This window comes from Gouania willdenowi, chromosome 7, assembly GCF_900634775.1.
Source record: "Gouania willdenowi chromosome 7, fGouWil2.1, whole genome shotgun sequence".
Classification (NCBI taxonomy): domain Eukaryota; kingdom Metazoa; phylum Chordata; class Actinopteri; order Blenniiformes; family Gobiesocidae; genus Gouania; species Gouania willdenowi.
This window is the reverse complement of record NC_041050.1, coordinates 29,252,651-29,271,867: the sequence shown is the minus strand read 5'-3', so window position 1 is coordinate 29,271,867 and position 19,217 is coordinate 29,252,651. Positions and strand designations below refer to the sequence as shown.

Here is a 19,217-nt window from a genome sequence, read left to right as displayed (position 1 = left end):
AGTGCCTGGGGCATTTAATGTCAGAGACAAATAGGAAAGATGATCCACAGCCTGATTTTGGTAGTCTAATATAATGCTCACAGACCTGGGCATTAGGCAGAGACGTGCAGCCAATCAAAGAATCAGTGAAGCAGCTGGGGGACTGTAGTGTAGCTGGTGAAAGGTCCTCAGGACTCGCCAGGCCATCCTTCCACTCCTAAATAATGTAGGAACAAATACGTTTGCATTCAGAACAATGTCAATACTTTGTGTGAACAGAAACAATCAAGACATTTTGGTAACACTTGACCTTTTATACATAAAGGATGCCATTAGCCTGTCATTATTATGACATGACACCTGTCATTAGCATGAATAAGGTGTCATGAAGGCTGTCATTAAGTGTCGTTTGTTACCCCAACCTATACCTTAACTCTACTTAACCCTAAACCCTAACCCTAACCCTAACCAGGGATGGAGTCAATTACATTTTTTAGTGACAATTACATTTTCAGTTACTCATGTTCATTTACGATAACAGGTTTTCCAGCATTTTTTTCCAATTACAATTCAATTACAATATTTTTTTATCCTCGAAAAGTCTGTTAGAATTATGAATTATTCATTACAATTAATTACAATTACTGAGCCTTTAATAAATAACCTAATAAAAGTTAACCATCTCTTATGATAATGCATCTTAAATCAGCTGTAAAATACACTAAAAACAAATATCTATCATCTAATTTATTTCCTATCAATTGGTTACCTAGTTAGGCTTCCTAATCAATGAAAATATAGATTTTAATATTTTTGTTGTGGGCATCTGAGCCTTTTTTGTGTCAAAAACTGCCAACATAGCTCCAAAAGTGTCATAATTTAGCAAAATGTGTCATATTATGACATATGACACCTTATTCATGCTAATGACAGCATAATGTCAAGTAGTGTTACCAACATTTTTCAACTCACCAGTTCTTTATGGGTGAGAGGCAAGACAGTAAAAGTCTCGTCAGGTCGTGGAGGACTGGCCAGGTCTTGGTTCTGGGATGAAGTTGGAGGCTTTCCATCAATCTTGCGGACTTGACGCTCTGCTTTGGTAGCAGATCCGACGCTGAGTTTGCGGACAGGGTTTGTGAGCCACTTTTTCAGGGTGCTCACTGAGCGCCTGGAGCCCGGTGAGCTGGGGGCCGAGCTGCCTGAAGCCTGGGGTGGCAGAGACACCACTGAGGTGGAAATGCTGCCTTCACTGCCTGCTGCTGAGTACGAGTCTGGAGGAAGAAGAAATAAGGACAGATGAGTATGAAGTTCATGTTCAAAACTTGCTTAATCCAAGAGCAAATTAAAGCTGCAGTATGTAAGTTTTTTTTTTTTTTGCTTCATTTGGTCAAAAATCCATAATCACCTTTGAGCATATTATAATTGTTCTGAGTACACTTTTACATCTTCTCTGGGTTTAGAAATCTGGGAGCATGACGCAACCTTTTAGCCAATCAGAGGTCTTTTTACAAACAGAGTGCACCATGAGCTGTTTTGGGGTGTTATTATTGGCTGCCCGACTAAATTCGATGCATGTTCCCATCCTCCGTGGTAAAGTACAATGGCATTTCAGCAGAAGAAGTAATTAATAAAAAAAAAAAAAAAATAGAATAATAATTAAAACATTTCAAACATCTTTTTGAACTTTTCAGAAACTTCAGGTGACCCTATTTAAACTCCAGATGACCCCACATGGGGTCCCATCCCCGAGGTTGAAAAACACTGATTTAGTGGCTACTGAATAGATTTATTTCTATAGTTTTTATCATTTCACGCCTGGGCTGGGACCAAGACTGAATCTGTATTTGTTAATTTTCTACTCTCTCTCCCTCAAGTACCCCCTGCAGTGCCATTGCGTACCCCTAGGGGTACACATACCCTCATTTGAGAAACACTGGTCTAAAGGACCAAACATACTCTGGTGGAACGGAGGTCCGCTTTGAGACTGCGTGAGAGTGAGAACAGACGCATGTAAAATTCCATGGAAACCTAAGAGAAACATGTCCAATGTGGAGAGAACAGATGCAATTCATTTTGCAGATCACTGCAACGGGCCGTGTGGTGAGGAAGGTGCTCTCAGCAAGAGCCGCTGCTCAGAGCATTATCTACAGAGTGATACAATCATTGACGTCAGAGTCTCAGTCAAAAACATCGGAAAACTCTCCAACATCACAAGTTAAAGTCCCTACATTTATCACTGTTGTGAAAAAAGTCACTAAGGGCTCTACGATTGTACGGGTTTACCGGTAGGGGATGATTGGTTTCATAACAGGAAGGGGAGGGGGGGGCATGAATGTTCTCACGATTCTACATACTGCAGCTTTAAGAGAGTGGAAGTGAAACTCTGTGAAAGTTGCTGAAAGGCTGAGGCAGCAGATGTGGGAACACAAGAGGAAAGCAAAATAAAACAAAGAGGCCATTTATAAATAGCTTCTCTGTGCAGTAAAATTATTCTGCTTTGCTTATGTCCAGCTCACAACATTATTCTTACTCTACTGAGCAGTGCACCTCTGCATGCCATGGCCACATGACCCCACTCAGGGTCACATGACCACGGCTGACACGTGATTAGATAGAAAATAGTCCAGAACCGCTTCAGGTCAGCTGCAGGACAATCACGTTATACAGTAGAAGGAAAAAGGAAGTGCAGTAAGCGAGAAGTTGAACATGACCCGGACACGCAAACCAGCATCCTGCCTGGGACTGATTGTTTCTTTTCTACATTGTGTTTTATTCTGACGCTGTCACATCCACTCAGCCTTTCCTTCAGCCTCCCCCAGTCCTTAGCTGTTCCTCTGAGCTGTGAGCCCACACAGTTTATCACTTCAGATTCAGTTTAGTCATCCCTCCCATACATCGTCACGCCATACACCGCTGAGTTGTCCTCCGCTCGCTCCTACAGAAGGAGAAATACACTCCTATTAGAACTCAGCATCCTGTTGTCAGAGTTCACCTGCTGTTTGTTTACATTCTCTGTGACGCAGAACCGATTTCCAAGTGTTCCACAAAGTTTCTACTGAGTTTTGTTTATTTGTTTTGCACTTGTTTGTAGAAAAGAAGCACTGGCCCCAATCCAGTGTTGTCTTTTTCAGCAACAGAAGATGTTATCAAAGCTCTCAGCCTGAAGTTACAGACATCCATCCATCCATCCATTTTCATACCCGCTTATTCCCGTTTAACAGGGTCGCGGGGGTCTGCCGGTGCCAATCTCCGGCTCTCATAGGGCGCTGGGCGGGGGTACACCCTGGACAGGGCGCCAGTCCATCACAGGGCAACACAGACACAGACAACCATTCACTCTCTCATTCACTCCAATGGGCAATTTAGAGACTCCAATCAACCTTACAGTCATGTTTTTGGATTGTGGGAGGAAGCCGGAGTACCCGGAGGAAACCCACGCAGCACGGGTTACAGACATACAGAGGCTTATTATGTTACTGTCACAACTTCAAAGGCAAAACAAAACAAAAATGTTGTTTCTCTTCTCTCTTACTGCATCTGGGCAATTCATGATTTTATTTATTTATTTATTCGTTTTATATAATATTTGGAATACAGCAGAAATAACAGTCCTGGAAGGTCAACAGCTTAAAACTCAGTCATAGCATTCAAACAAACCTTTGAAAAAATGTCATACATTACTTTTTGAAAAATACAAAAGTACCATCTCAGATATTATAAGCATTGATACATAATGTGCTGTAAAAATATATTTCCCACACTGATATGCAACGCTCACTTTTTACAAAGAGACAAATTAAAAAACCCAGTTAAAAAAACCAAAAAATAAATCCACGAAAAAAACCTGTAAATATAAAGGATTCATAACAATGCAGTAAGGAAGCCAGCCTCCTGCCGATATGAAAAGCAAATAAAAATCAGGATGCGAGTGATCAAAATGTGTTGCACTTTATTCTTTTTGTTATGTTTTTAATTCTCACTATACTTGTTTTATTTGTGTCAAATGTATCATCGCGGTACAGATCATTTTGTGTCCCTTTCATGACAGACATTTCACAAACCTATTTCATACAAAGGGACCTGAGGCATGGCAGGGTGGAGAGCACGGAATGGGAATGCAAAGATGAAAGGTGCCTAAAGTCATCGTGGAAAAGACAAAAGTAGTGTTTTATGAATGAAAGTGCATGACAAAATACAAGTGTTTTTATGGCTGCACCTAAAAGAAGTGGAGCAAATAGGACATCCCTCAAATAGCTGGGCTGGCCGGTATACCGGTTCATACCGAATACTGCTACATATTTTTGGTGTATTTCATTACACAACTTTCGGAACGCTATGCTACGCTACGCTACGCTACGCTACGCTGCGCTGCGTTTCAGGTCAGAACCTTTTCAACATTGCACTTCTAAATAGGAAGGTAACCAGTAGCGCTCTGGTGTTAGTTATTGTATAGTTAGTGTAAATCATACCTGTATATGGATAAGAAAAACACAATTGAAATCTGTGTGCGTGTGACTGCGTGCGCATGCCTCTGCTACAGGAGAACAACACTCAAGGACACGGAGGCACGGTTAGTTTAGCATGTCGGCAGTAATACACAAAAAAAAGTTTAGTAATTCCTATCATGCGGAAATAAGTCCTAGTGGAGCTGCAAACAAAACGCTAATTTATTCACCATAAGAAACCACCACACCACTGAGTATGCAGCATTTAAAGCTAGAAATCAAGCTAATGCTAAAGCTAAGCTAGCGCGGCAAAGAGCCATTGGGCTGCTGTTGCAAACTTGTATTACTACTAGTGTGGAATTATTCTACAATATTCACTCATCCTGACAGTAAAATAGAGCATCATAAGTCAATCTACTGCAGTCATTCATCTCTCAGCCAGTAGAAAATGCTGTTAACACCTGATTATGCATGAAAAATAAATAAATAAAAAATACCATATACCATGAACCAATTTTTAAAAATACCTTGATATACATTTTTGGTCATACCGCCCAGCCCAATCCTCAGATATTGGTTCTATCAAAGCGTTTAAGTAATTATAAATTGAGCGGCTTTAGGATTCAAACACTGTAATGGAAAGTTTTGGCTCCGTCCAATGTAAATATAAATGTTTGTTGGTTTGCCACCAACCCCAGCTCCTGTACCCATGGTTTGAATGATTATTGTGTTTATGACCCTGGAATGTTTCATCCACCTTAGGAAACGTAAAGAACAAAAATGATCTTCACTTAAGAATCCTGTGCCTTCGTGCTTCCCACATGTTTTCAACTAAAAAAGACTTAAAGCTAAAACACCTACGGAGAGGACCCAGGAGGAATGCAGTCCCTCCCACGATCACATTTATTTTTCCTAAATGCTGACGGTTGCCAGTGAATTTCATCTCCATAATGCACAGTGGAAAAAAGATTACCCTGCATGATTTGATTAATGCAGCATGACTATTGTTTATGTGCTTACCTTAATTAACAGTTGGAGTCACAGAGTAATAGGACTCTATTAAATCTGCCCTAATCTGTGGTGAATAGTTAATGTTAGGCTTTCACTTCTCACAAACTCGCTGCATGAAAAGCTTGCCACGTCGAGCTTGGGAGACTTATTCAGAACTGCTGCCCTTAGTAACTTTAATGCTTAATTGGCAAAAACTGCCACGTAGATCCTTATATTGTCTAAATTTGGAGGCACTGTGGTGAGTGGAGAGACTAAGCTTCAAACATTGCCTGCATCCGTACAACGTGAGAGTGTTCCCAGTAGATTCATGCATGCTTTAGCAAGTGAATATTTTTTTTATTGAATAGCTATTATTTTGGTCTAAAACATAATAAAAACAGATCAGATATTTAGTTAGCATCAACACGGCTTTACTTGGATACATATCTATGGGGCACTGATTGTAAAGTTGTCCATGCTAAAATGAACAGCAACTTTTGCAAGATTTAACAACCACATTTTAGAAACATGTGTGATCATGTGTGATTCACAGCAATAATTGTGAAATTTGTGATGTTTCATTTCTTGTAAAAAAAATACAATGTCAATATTAAATCTAAATGTTAAATATTAAATCTAAATAAAAAATGTGAAATATAAATATAAAATCTAAATGCTATATCTAAATGCAAAATGTAAAATGCAAAATGTAAAATCTAAATCTAAATGTTAAATCTAAATCTAAATGCTAAATCTAAATGTAAAATGTAAAATCTAAATCTAAATGTTAAATCTAAATATTAAATCTGAATGTTAAATGTTAAATCAGGTAAAACTAAATATTTTGCTAATATGCGAATTCACCAGAGGTTCCAAAATAAAAGCTCATTACAGTGAATTTGCATGTTAGCTAAATATTTAGCTAACGTGAAAATTCACTGAAATTAGCTTTTATTTTGGTACCCATGACATTTAGATTTAACATTTATAATTTGATTTACCATTTATGATTTACATTTAACATTTAGCCTTAGAGTTTAGATTTAATATTGACATTTTTTTTTACAAGAAAAAAATGTGCCAAAATTCACAAATATTGCTGTAAATGTGGTCAAAAGTAACAAAATTCTTGTTTTTAAATGTGGTTTGTTGCTAAATGTTGCAAAAAGCTGCTGTTTATTTTAGCATGCGCAACTTTTTAATCGGCGTCCCATGTATGTAAGAAGTGTGAGAAGAACATCAACACAGTTGGCAGGAACAACATGCACACCAAATGTTTTTATGGACTCTGGAATAATAATTTAAAAGAAAATATATATCCTCAACTGATCCATTACTGATTTTGTCAAAAAAATGTGTGCATTTCCTTTGAAGATCCTACAGTTTGATTTTCTTCACCAGCTCGGTCAGATTTTGACAAAATACATTTTTATTCATTCGTTGCTCTTCCTCTGAGCCAGAGGAAGAGACTTACTGACTCAGAGCACAAACTAGATTACACCCTAGACAAATCATCACTTTTTTTTTATGAGTTAACAAAAATATCAATATATTTTGATGTCGTTTTTGTTCACTAGTATTATTTTTTAATTCATCATAGTCTAGTTATTGTTACTTCAAGAAATGTAGTTTAGGCAATTTACAGAACCATTACAAAAACACACAAGCCCTTTCCTGTATTAATGCTCAGATTGGTCATTATTCTAAATGCTGATGTGAATGTTGCTATTGTGGCTCTCGGATCAGACAGTTCTATTTTTGTGGCCCTCGCTGTGATAAAAGTTGCCCATCTCTGTGCTACAATGAATACTTTGCAACATTAGAGACATGATGGATATCTCTATTTTCTCTACATTTCTGTTTCCTACAGGGATGGAAGAATTTGTTATATGCTGGATTCAAAAACAAAAATTACATTTATTAACACAACAGGTAGTAATGAATGAATTAATGTGTTATCGCAGGAGTTCTACACACAAGGAAAATTAAAACTAAAACAAAACAAAACCAAAAAGCAAACTATATCACATCATTAACAAATATGATTTAGGTACATAAGGCTGCTAACTTTATGTTATGTCTGGCCCTCATTCTGTCTGTTGGGAAAAATCAGTTCTTTAGACTCTACTGGTGCCTGAGAATAGGCCCGATGTAGTGTCTAGTGTTTGACTTTATTTACTAAAGTAACAGTTAGCGCTAAAAAATTGCCAAAAATTGTCTCATGAATAGTCAAGTTTAGAAACTTTTGGGTGAGAAGAAGATATTGTTTGACAAATAGTTTCAAAGTTTCTATGTTCTCTGTGGTTTATTATAGTTATGCACAATCATCAAGGGTTCAGCCCCTGCAGATATTTTCATTTTGATACTTCTTGATCAATGTTTGATTTATGTTCTGTGTCACATAATTAGAACTAAGACACATTTAATTTACATTACTAGTCACCTGATAAACTAAAGACGGACACCTATTGACAGCAAAAAAAAAACAGCATTGATTGATAACTATTATTCTTCATTAATAATGTAATACTGTACAGTTTTAAATGGTACACCTGATTACATTTTACAGCGCTAGTGCGCCAAAGCACAAAGTTTGGAAGTCACTGCTCTATAGGAATGTTTTGTGCTGACTAATGAGTGTTAGCAGTGCTAAGAATAGGATTTTGTGGTTTTATAAATTGATCATTGCAAAACAGTCTGTGTATTTACAACAATAATATTATCCCATATCAGGTTGATAAGTGGTAAATTAATTTAAAAAAAAAATGCTTAAACATTTATGCTTTTTATTCTAATGTCTATTAGTTGACTGAACCCCTTATAACTGAAATAGCCCTGCTAGATTTTGATTAAAACTAAGTTACATTTTAGTCAAAAGACTATGACTGAAACTGAATCAAAATTTGCTGACAAATTTAACACTGCCTGCAACAAAGACTCCAAGAAAGTCATTAACCAGCCGTACTCAAACTCGACCGAGAGGTTGAACAGTCTTAAGAAAAGCATTGTATGGTTCTCGTGTTATGTGATGGACTGGCATGAATGGATGTTTTAAAAGTTGGTCCAACAGAAAGAGTCTGCACAGAAATCTCTTTATTGATCAGTTAATGAAGTTCAGCTGAGCCAACAAGTCAGACTAAAAGCGGCGATGCACTGGCTGTAATGGAGCCAACTGGTTCACGCCCGCCATGGACTCCTCTTTGTCGTACGGAAAAAAGTTAATTAACCATATTTTTTGCACAACACCACCAATAAACGCCCTCCTGCTCATGCGGAAATAAACATGTCAAATGCATTTATCAGTTGGAGGCAAACAAACAACCTTCAACACGTCACTGCTCAGAGCCAGAGAGTGTGATTGTACACACTCCAGCGCCAGATGCCCAGCCTACGTCACATAGACCAAGGGTCAATCAACACACAACCCTTGCCTGATCTTCCCTGTTCTGTCTCCATCATTCATTGCAAACTCTACCTTTTGCTCTTCAGCATTTACTTTGCTGCTGTATTACATTTCACTCACTCAGAGGAAATGGACACTTTTCCCATCAGGCAGCCGGACCTGGCGTGCACTCAGGTACTCTGATGTGCAAACTCAATGACTTAAGAGACCATGAGGCACTTAGTGCACGAAGCAAATGTCCGGAAACTTTTTAACCACGGTCCATTATAAGGTGTCTCACTTGGAAAAAGTACAATGTATTTGCGTGAAGGTTGTAGAAGCTTTAAATTTTCCACCTCAAAAACATTTTTAAAATTATTTTACCAAACAAATTGCACACAAGAGTACAACGCTGGTTAAATGTGTGGCATGCACTGACCATGTACCTCACATTCTGTGACGTGTATTTGCCGAAAAAGTGTTTCCATAGCGCTTTTGCGGTACATTTCAATATGGAAACGTCTGAAATTCCAGCTAAACCCAACGGGAGTATAGCAGCCCGCCTACCTGCCCATTCTGATTGGCTGAGTCGTTTGAAGGACACCCTCATTATTGGAATGCTGCCAATACAGCGGTGCGGAAAATACGGTATTTATGAATCATAATACTTGCCATAGGTCCTTTCTTTCCATCCTAACTCAATGTTCTCTACATCACATCCCTTCGTTAGCCACTCTGGTGCTGTTTAAACACATTGTAGAGTTTGCACATCTGTGTTCTGCAGTGCTCTTCAGGCATAATGGGATGAGAACACCCATTTCCACCTCTGCTTTACCCTGAAGCTTGCTGACGCCAGCTCAAGAACACATAGAGAAAAACGAAGGGCTCTATCAAGTCAAAAAGCTGTGTGCTATTTTTCGAATGTGGGTGTTCCCATTCAAATCTGGCTTCACGCGCATTCTCCGGTGTTTGCAAGTCCTTTTCCTCTTACGCGCTTTTAACCCTGTAATAAGTGCAGCACCCCGATAAGGTGAAATTAGGTGGTGTCCCGATCCGATATTGATATCGTATATCGGTTCGATATCAGCCAGAAAACAAATATCGGATTTTATCGGACTGCATCTAAAATCACCGATATGAGCTCTCCGGTAAAAATTTCCGCTCCAGCACTTCTATCCATAGGTGACTGTGGTTCACACTCCAACAAAATGACCTACTGTTGCTGACTACTGTCCTCTGTTTGAGTAATATCACTTGATCAAGCCTTTTCTAACAATCCACACAACAAAATGAGTAATAAAAGTATGTATGATTCATGCTGATACTGTATCGGATCAATATCGGTATCGGCCGATACCCAAGGCTGCAATATCGGTATCATATCGGAAGTGAAAAAGTTGTATCGGGACATCCCTACTAGAAATATGGACTTAGTTACATTTGAAGCCACACGGACTTGTGCGTCGTGGAGCAGCAGCTGTGATCACTCAGCTGCTGCTGTCGACTTCTGTCCACGTTGGTCACAGTGATTCAACTACTTTGATACTATGTCCAACGTAAAGTCACAGTTTGATCCACTACAGAGTGAAACAAGCTGTCATATGTGGATGAGGATGGACCACAAACTGTTCCCACACATGTTTTAATGATGCTCAGCTCAGGCTGCTTTAAACAATTTAAATTTAAAGCTGCGTATTATGGAAGCCAATAGTTCTGTTTCGGCCGGGTTATTACCTCATATCTCCAGCGCATCTAACTCAATCACTCTTCACGCTTCACCGCCTCCTTTCCTTCAGCCCGCCTTCATTCACAGACTGCGTGGTTTTGCTCTATTTACACGCGGTGGGCGTGTCAGGAGCCTGGACCTGAGAATACGAGCAGGAGAGAAGTGCGTATACCTGCAGGCTCGCAAAAAAACGCTCAAGTCCAGATGGGACAATAGACCCCTCAATGAGGAAGGAAAGCATCACTAACAGTGAGACAAGCTTATCCTTATTCTTCTCTTCCAGTTTGAAAAAGATGCAACAGGATTTATGAATGTGGAAAATATATTCAAACTATTAAACTTACTTTCAAGAGGAAGGGGAAACGGGAAAGCAATAAAATTATTGCAAGAAAGAAAAGCGTTTTGCTAATCGTGCTAAACAGGCTGTGAAGTGAAAAGGAGGCCAATGTGCCTGAAGCTACAATAATAACGTGAGACCGAAAGAGACTTTGGTCGAAAAACGACAGGAAGCCCAACAGGCTATGAGCTACATCAGAGACATATTTGATTGCATTAAAGCAGGAAGTGTACACATTTCTCATCATATACACTGAGAAAAGAAGAAAAAAAAGGGAGCTCATCTACTGTCCCCCTTCGTGAGTCTTCTGTGTGCGTTTGTGTCAACCTTTAGAGTGACACGCTGCAAGTGAACAGCAGTTTCCTGTCCTCCTAGTGACCCAGTTTGCAGACACAAACATGAGAACAGTGCTGTGGAGTGCGGGAGGAAATCCGTAGTTGATACATCAAGTAGCACACAAACAAGTCAGAACAGTTGGCTTCCAGCCACCACGTCCCACTGCCTTAATCCGTAGCAGTTTTTATTAGTTTTAAGCTTTTAAAGTTTCAAAACAAGGTACGTTTAAAGAAAACTACAAAGGAGGTAGTACTTTTGTTAATTATTTATTCAAACTAGAGTGTTATGAGTACAACAAAGGCTCTCAAGAGGAGACGGTTGGCCATTTTCTGCTTCACTTTGAGACAATCAACCTGATGGCTTTATTGAAGTTTTAATGAGTTCTCCAGCACAGTCTTTGCGTCTATAGAAATTAAACCCGAGAAAAGACTGTCACGTCCCAGACAGCAAGTTTTTTAATTTCCCCTTCGGACTTTTCATAGTGAGAAAATGGAGCGATGTCTGTGATTAACTAAGCCCAGACATTTCATATAAGCCACTTGGAGAGAAACTTCTCAACAACCATTGGTCTGTATTTCACACTAACATAAAATATCACTCTAAAACATAGATAAGCTCCCATTCCTTAGACCTGTCCATCACGCTCACATCATAGAAAATTTACTATAGGAGGTTTTTTATTCAGCCAAGTGACTTCGACACTTTTGAATATGATAATTCTATAAATCCTTTATACCCACGTACCCTCACTCAAAGATGTGAGTTTTGGAGGTCTGCTGGTGGCTATCAATATGAAAAATATAATTCATACAATACATCTCACATTATTAGGACCAGTGTTAATAAACATTTTCATCATAGTTTTATTTTTTATGAAGTTACAATAACTTGACTATGACTAATAAAAAACTGTAATGACATTTTTTGTCACCTTGGACGAAATCCAATCAGAACACTTGTGAACATGTGGTCTTACACATTGATCTCATCAAATTTGTCTGTGTACATTTTACAAACTTTGATCAATGGTAATTGAATCTTTAAAAGATGCATAAGCTCTTATGCTGTATAATTTAGTTGACTATATTGGTGACTGATTGAAGCCCTATTTGCATGGGATTAGTTTTACCTTGGGACCACATGTAATTTGTAATAATTGCGGAGAATATCTGTGATGTTAATCCCGTGCGAATCGGCCATGTCAGTAAAGGAAAGGAAAAATTCCCCCGCAAATGACCTACTATATTTTGCTGAACTCCGAGGTCCTGTGATAATACTAATCCAATGTGAATAGGCATCCCTGGGATTTGGACAGAAGTGGGCGTGTTTGCATGTACATGGTACCGCCCAGTGTGAAAACAGGAAGTGTTGTGTTGTTACAGAGCACATGTAGCACAGCACACAGCTGCACCTCTGGTCCATCTTCATCACTCCTCTTCTGAGGTGGAGGTGGAGGTGTAACTGGAGGAGCATCAGGAGCTACATGTGTGGAGGGCACTGGCTATTGTCTGGGTGACGTGTTCTTCAGCTGTGGCATCATGAACCAATGTGAAATGGTGAGATGAAGCCTTATAAGGCATCGTACCGCTTGAGCCAATGTGCTCTTATTTTGAAAAGAACAACTATGAAAAACTGGCATTTCTGTCCTCTGGTATTTCTGTTTTTTTGACAATCAACTGATTTTTAAATGTCTGTTTATCCCTTCTTGTCCCTGATAAAGAAATATGCCTTTAATTTCAATTTTAGTCAAATAATCAATCAATTTTTTTTTTGTTTTTGGATTTCCTTCTCTGAATGGAAAATTCAATGACCAAAACATACACTGACCCCAGCATAAAGGAAATGATCCTCTGGTGCTTCAACACCATTTGAAGGAGGCAGACACTGTCTTATGCATTAATATCAAACAAATATTGTATTTGTGGGTAGTTGGTTGAGAACGCAGTATGAATGACAGTTATTCAGTTGTTTCAGCACCAGTCAGGAGGTATATGAGGAGATGCTGTAGTGTGTGGTGGGCTAAGGGTCCTATCCTGTGCTCTCGTCTGTCTGACAGTTCTGGTACTCTGCACTCTTGTTATTTTTCACCCTGACTGTCGACAACTTTGCCAGTGTGAACCACAAGTAGACATGACAACAGTATATACAGTACCTATTAGTGGGTTAGATGTTTTTTATCTGACTGGCCAAATTCTCGTATATTTCCCCATTGTGTCAGCAAGAGAATTACAGCTTTTGGCATTCAATTTCATTGAGTAAGCATTAAAGAAAATGTGAGAATGATATAGACGTCGAAGTAAAGCACATCTCTCACTGTGAACCAGCACTTACGCTCCACTCGCAGACGTAAATATTTGGTGCTATAGCAATTCCCAGTGTGACTTGATGGGCTTTCCAGACACAATATTTTCATCTCTTTCCATTCCTCTGCCCTTCGCTCTTCTCTTATCGCCATAGCAACCAAACCCAGAAGGAGAGAAAGTGAGGGACAGCCGTACAAAAGATTAACTACAAGACGTGAAATCAACCTACACATGTGGGCATGCACGCTGAGGGCTGTTGTGAATAGCAACGCAAACAACCCCGTCTGTGCCGCACAAAACACTAAGTGCTCAAATTGCTATTGAATTGTATAAACAGCAGTAGAGGAGCTCTGAATAATCATCAGTTTTTATAATACACAGCTATTTGTAACGCAGGTCTGTGATCACACAATAGATGCCTTTGAAAGAAGACCATCTGCACCTGTCAGCTGTTGTCTTCTGCTCAGAGCCTGAGTATGGAGCAGGAGCTCTCCATATGCTCATTAGGAGTTGTCTTATAATCTTGCAAAATCCATCCATGTGGAACAAAACAGCCTGGCTCTCTGTTCCACCTGTAATCTACAGACTGGATTGATCAGCTGAGTAGTTGATAGTGGAGAGGTTGATGAGGTTAAATAAATAGGCAGCACCAAGGGTTTGTAGGCAGCATGGTGGTTTACTGGTTAGCACTTTGCTCTCCCTGCAGAGAGAGTTTGATTCCTAGGGTGGAACTGGGCAATTTCTGTTGTGGATTTGCATGCAAATTAGATATATATCCTCATTTTAACACATTTCCATTACCTTTGTAAATGGGCAAAATCTAAATTGCGCAATAAAAACTGGTATTGGAAACACCTGAATTTTGAAAAAGCACTCAAATATCGCTCAAACAATTTTTAGGCTTTCATGAGGTGGTATTTCAGACGTTTCCATATTGACATGTGTAGCAAAAGCGCTTTTTCTGCAAATACACGTCCCAGAACATGACGTATCTGGTCACATGACCACTCTCCAAGAAAACATGTTGCGGTTTGTGTTGACAGAAGTAAAAGTATTACTGCTACATTAGATGTGAAACAACAAAGGAATGCAGAGTGTTATAAGGAGGTTCTGAGCATGTAGTTTGTTGACATTTAGAAATATGGCTTTTATTTTGAAAAACTTTGTAATGACAACATAGCTAGTGATATGATGACTAGCTTGTTTGTTTCAAACATTCTGTGGAGCTGCATTTGTTAGATGCATTGCAAATGTATTGGTGCATGGCAACATTTAAAACATTCAGATCTGCACACTGACCAGAATGAAAAGTAGGGATGTAACGATTCACTCAACTCCCGATACGATTCGATTCACGATACTGGGTTCACGATACGATTCTCTCACGATTTATTTTACAAAATGGGACTGTAGAAAAATGATGACTGAAAAATAACTATAAAAAACTATACTGTTTTCCTTTTATTTTTCATTGTCAAAAGAATCCCTTGATATTCTATTCAAAACAATGCAATTTAACTAAAAATGAAATAAATACACGAAATGAAGAAGAAGCCGATTCATTTAACCTCTGGTTCTATAGTAAACAATGCAAAACTGCATAATAGTTCATTTTTAAAAGTGCAACTGAAAATGTATTTTGTGTTCTAACAATTGGACTTAAAAAAAAAAAATTCATTTCACTGTATTTAGGTCAGATATTTGTTTGGACCAGCAGAGGGCGCTGGTAACCCAGTGGTCGGTTGGCATGCAGATATTCTTGCAGTGAAGATGAGATGCTATGCTAGCAGACAGAGCTAATAGAAAAACGTGACTTTTACAGATATTGACGTAATATTACATATATTCTTTTGGTGCTAAAGGGGTAAGGAATCATTTATGAACATGTTTAAAAGTAGAAGGCAGCCAAAAAGAAAGTATTAGCAGATTCCGCCCGCCGCCAACACTTCTGGATAGTGCCCTCTGCTGGTTAACAAAAGTACTGCAATTCAATTTTCACAGTATCGATGTGAATCGTGATACCTATGAATCAATTTTTAACTGCCTTACGATTAATCGTTACATCCCTAATGAAATGTGTTCAAACTATAGTTGTATGATACCCACCCACATTGTAACGGTTCCTACTACTAGAAATCCTACACGACGGTACTACCGTGGATTACGATACGACTGGTGCCAGTTCCTGCTACCACTTTCCTCCCTTGAAAACAAACCAACTTGGCAACTACTGCAATCAAACTACACAGCTGCTGAATGATTGGCTGTTTGCCTGTTACTGGTGACATTCAGAGATATGATAGGCTGTTCCCGCACACGGTGAGTCCGCCCCTTCTGTTAGCTTAGTGGCTGTTTGTGTGTTTCTGCCGGCAAGAACGAACTCCAAGAAGACAGCTCCGCTTTGATAGAAACTCGCTTCAAAACAAACAACAAACTAAAGTTCTGTCTCGCCTGGAAATGTGCACGCTTTACAGTCACAAACACAAGACAACACACTCACATGGCAGAAACACCGGGTCTGAGCGACGAGTCTGCCGCAGCAGTGGCGGCGTCAGTGGCATCACTAATTTTGCTCAAAAACCAAACTCCAAAAGTCCCATTTGGAAGTATTTTGGCTTTAAACGAGGTAGAGACGGTAAAGCAATAGGACATCCACTGTGCAGGCGCTGTCACCAGCTATAGGAGCCACAGGAGGGAACTCTTTGTGAGTCAGAGCAATCTTTTTTTTATATTTACAATGTACAAACAATATTTACAAATTATATACATACAAAGGAGGGATCACATCCAATCTCGTAAAACATCAGATGTCACCCAGAAAATGCATACAAATATAGTTTTCTCAGGGAATCAGTTCCTGTTTATTGTATTTTATCCTCTATGGTTTATTATGTTGGAGAAGAAGCATTATTGTCAAATTGATTTTTTTAAAAAGACAGTTAATTTGTTATCCTAAGTTGATTATTTATATTAGTTAAACATACACTGATGTGCAAAGGAAACTGAATGATTATTTTTTTAATTTCAAGAACATAAGTTTTTTTATTGCTTATATGCTTTTGTTCATGTACTCCTATCATGCACTAAACAACACTATAAATAATCAATAAGTATTTCTAACTTGTACAAATACATTGCAGATCATAATAATAATTATTATAAAAAAAGTGCTTCAGTGTTGCGATATTATCCGGAACCGTGAAACTTTGTCTGGTATAGTATCGTGGTTACTCATTTTGGTATCGTGACAACTTTTGTTCAAACAAATGGGTTATTAGTAGGCTTTACGTGATCAGGATTTTTGGGCCGGTCACTGATCAGTGATCACCAATCCAATCATATAAATTCAGGTTGTCTTTTGAGGTAACAACCAAATTCCTTCGGTACTACCTGATACAGATTCACGGAAAATCAAATGGTACTATTTTTTGGGACCTAAACGCGGCCTTGTGACTGTGAGGGAGTGGAAGCGTTGAAGAATTCCCATAACATTTATTAACGCGTGTGTGCGTGGCCCTTTAACCGCGAATGAATGCCCCAGTCGCTCGACCACTGTGTGGAGTGAGAGAGCGTTTGTGAACGGAGCAGATCGATTATAAGCTGTATGCCATTTTTAGTGATTGGCAAACTAGATGTTGCAGCTGTTGAATTAAATGGGAGTCCCATGTCGTACTCAATGACTGCTGTGATGCAACTACAAGAAAGTTGGAGATGAAGCTGTGGAGGCAGAACGCACTGGATCTACGTGAAGCCTCCACTAGAATTAGCATTAGCCTTAGCATTAGCATTAGCATTAGGAGCAAATACATATTTACTGACTGTGGCATTGCAATACCTACTGTTGCTTATAGTCCATGTTCACAGGTACACAGCGGAGGTGGGGCGCACACACACGCGGGCTTTGGGACTGACTTTTAACATGCTCGGGCTGAATAAACAAAACAAACGCGCACAGACACTAGCAGCAGACGCTGTCCCCGCTTTCAGAGCCAGTAGACTGGATAAGAAGTCCGGTGCTGAGCCGCTCCGCTCGACACTTTTGCCGTTTGCGCATAGGTTTTCACCTTTGTGCACAAATACGAGTGAAATAAAACCGTGTCACGTAAAGCAAATAACTCTTCGGTGTAAACGAGACGATAAAATAATGCAATGGAAACATCTACAGAACATTTCACCACAACAATGACGTCATTGATCGGATTGGCAAATGAAGGCGTTACAGTCGATCACATTAATTGCATAAAATGCGCAATATTGGCCGATCCGATATAGCCAATCAGAAGCCTAGTTATTATAGAGGTTCACCACACAGGCAGCTTTACCACACTGCATGGTCTAAACTCTCTATGGCAGCAATCAAACACCTGTAGACAGGCAATCACAATCACAATCTGCTCTAGTCATGGAGTGAACATGTCAATAGGAATTTTTGATATGAGATATAGGGATTTTTTTTTTTTTTAATTTCAAACTGATCAGTACCAAAATCAGTATATTAGTCCAAATCCCCCATGGAATCTTCCATGGTGTAAAGTCTATCTTTGGTTAAAAATTTGTCAAAATTCATTAAGCATTTATGTAATCCTGCTAAAAGACAAACAAATAAATAAGTCCAGTCAAAATTTATACTCCTTTGCAGAGGTAAAGTCTCTTCATTTGCTCGCAAAAGTTCTTTCACGCAACATAAAAAAATTGCCGCTTTAGGAAAAAGACTTAAAATATGCAGTCAGCGTGATCATCAAGAACAGTATTGTTTTTAACCCCAGATAGTCTTGATACAAACACAACCCAGCTCTAATTAAGAAATAGCTATATATAGGAGGGAAAAAATGGGACAGAAGAGACGACCAAAGACTCTGTTTGAACTGAAGCACACAATAATGTACTCTAGTTTGTCAGGAATGAAATAACAAACACAACAAGCATTTTTTTCCCACACCTTGTCTTATTCTACTTGTTTGTGTTTGTTTCACGCAAGGTTTCAGAAGTTAATACCTGAGGCCTTTATCAGATATTTGCTGTAAAGAACCGCATTGTAAAAAAAAAATGACTTCTCACCTTCTGAAAGTCAAACCTGTTGATTTGATTTACAAAAAGTACGTTTTTATGTTTGGGCTACTGGTGGAAAAAAAAGTTTAGATTTTTCTACTGTTATAAAAGTAAATTATACAATTTGTTGATTTGCTCTAAGCTTCAGCTTGGAGGGGGAAACCTCCTCTAGGAGAGTATTGGTGTAGGAATAATATATGTCATAGCCTTTGGAAAGATTGTGGACATAAAACAAGCCATATGGGCCAAAATGTGGGGGTAGGACCGCAGGGGGAAGTGGCTCCTCTCCCCCTCTGCGCTGTTGAAGAATTCCTTCTAAACAAGGTATGGAATGCACTCCTGTGTTTCAAAGTTTGTTCCCTCATTCTTTTCCACTGCACATTTACAAACAGAGTTCTGAGGATGATGAGAGAGAAAAAAAAAAAAGGTATGACAGGGGAGGGAAAAAGGGAAACTGAAGTGAAAAAGACATTAAGGCGAGAATGTTCTCATAGATGATGATGATGATGATATACTGTGTTAAAGAAGGCCGAAAGGAATGAGAGAAGAAGAGAATAAACTGGATGTTCACTGCATTCCAAGTCAGCAGATCACCTACGTTTTTGACCAACCAGCAACTGTTTCCTCTCGCCGAGGTGCTGTAGGTCTACTCTTCCTGTCTCTCCTACCC

The 19,217-nt window shown here is 39.0% G+C and overlaps 1 protein-coding gene across 3 annotated transcripts in view; it reads right to left on the bottom strand.

The window, feature by feature from the left end:
- The window catches only part of arhgef25a (Rho guanine nucleotide exchange factor (GEF) 25a), a 76,073-nt gene that overhangs the window by 28,715 nt on the left and 28,141 nt on the right, over nt 1-19,217 (bottom strand). For all 3 annotated transcript variants that reach the window (XM_028452557.1, XM_028452558.1, XM_028452559.1), the window contains 2 exons: nt 952-1,250; nt 86-196 (listed from right to left, as the gene is read on the bottom strand). In XM_028452557.1, the coding sequence (XP_028308358.1) occupies nt 86-196; nt 952-1,250 (410 nt within the window). The remainder of the gene's footprint in view (nt 1-85; nt 197-951; nt 1,251-19,217) is intronic.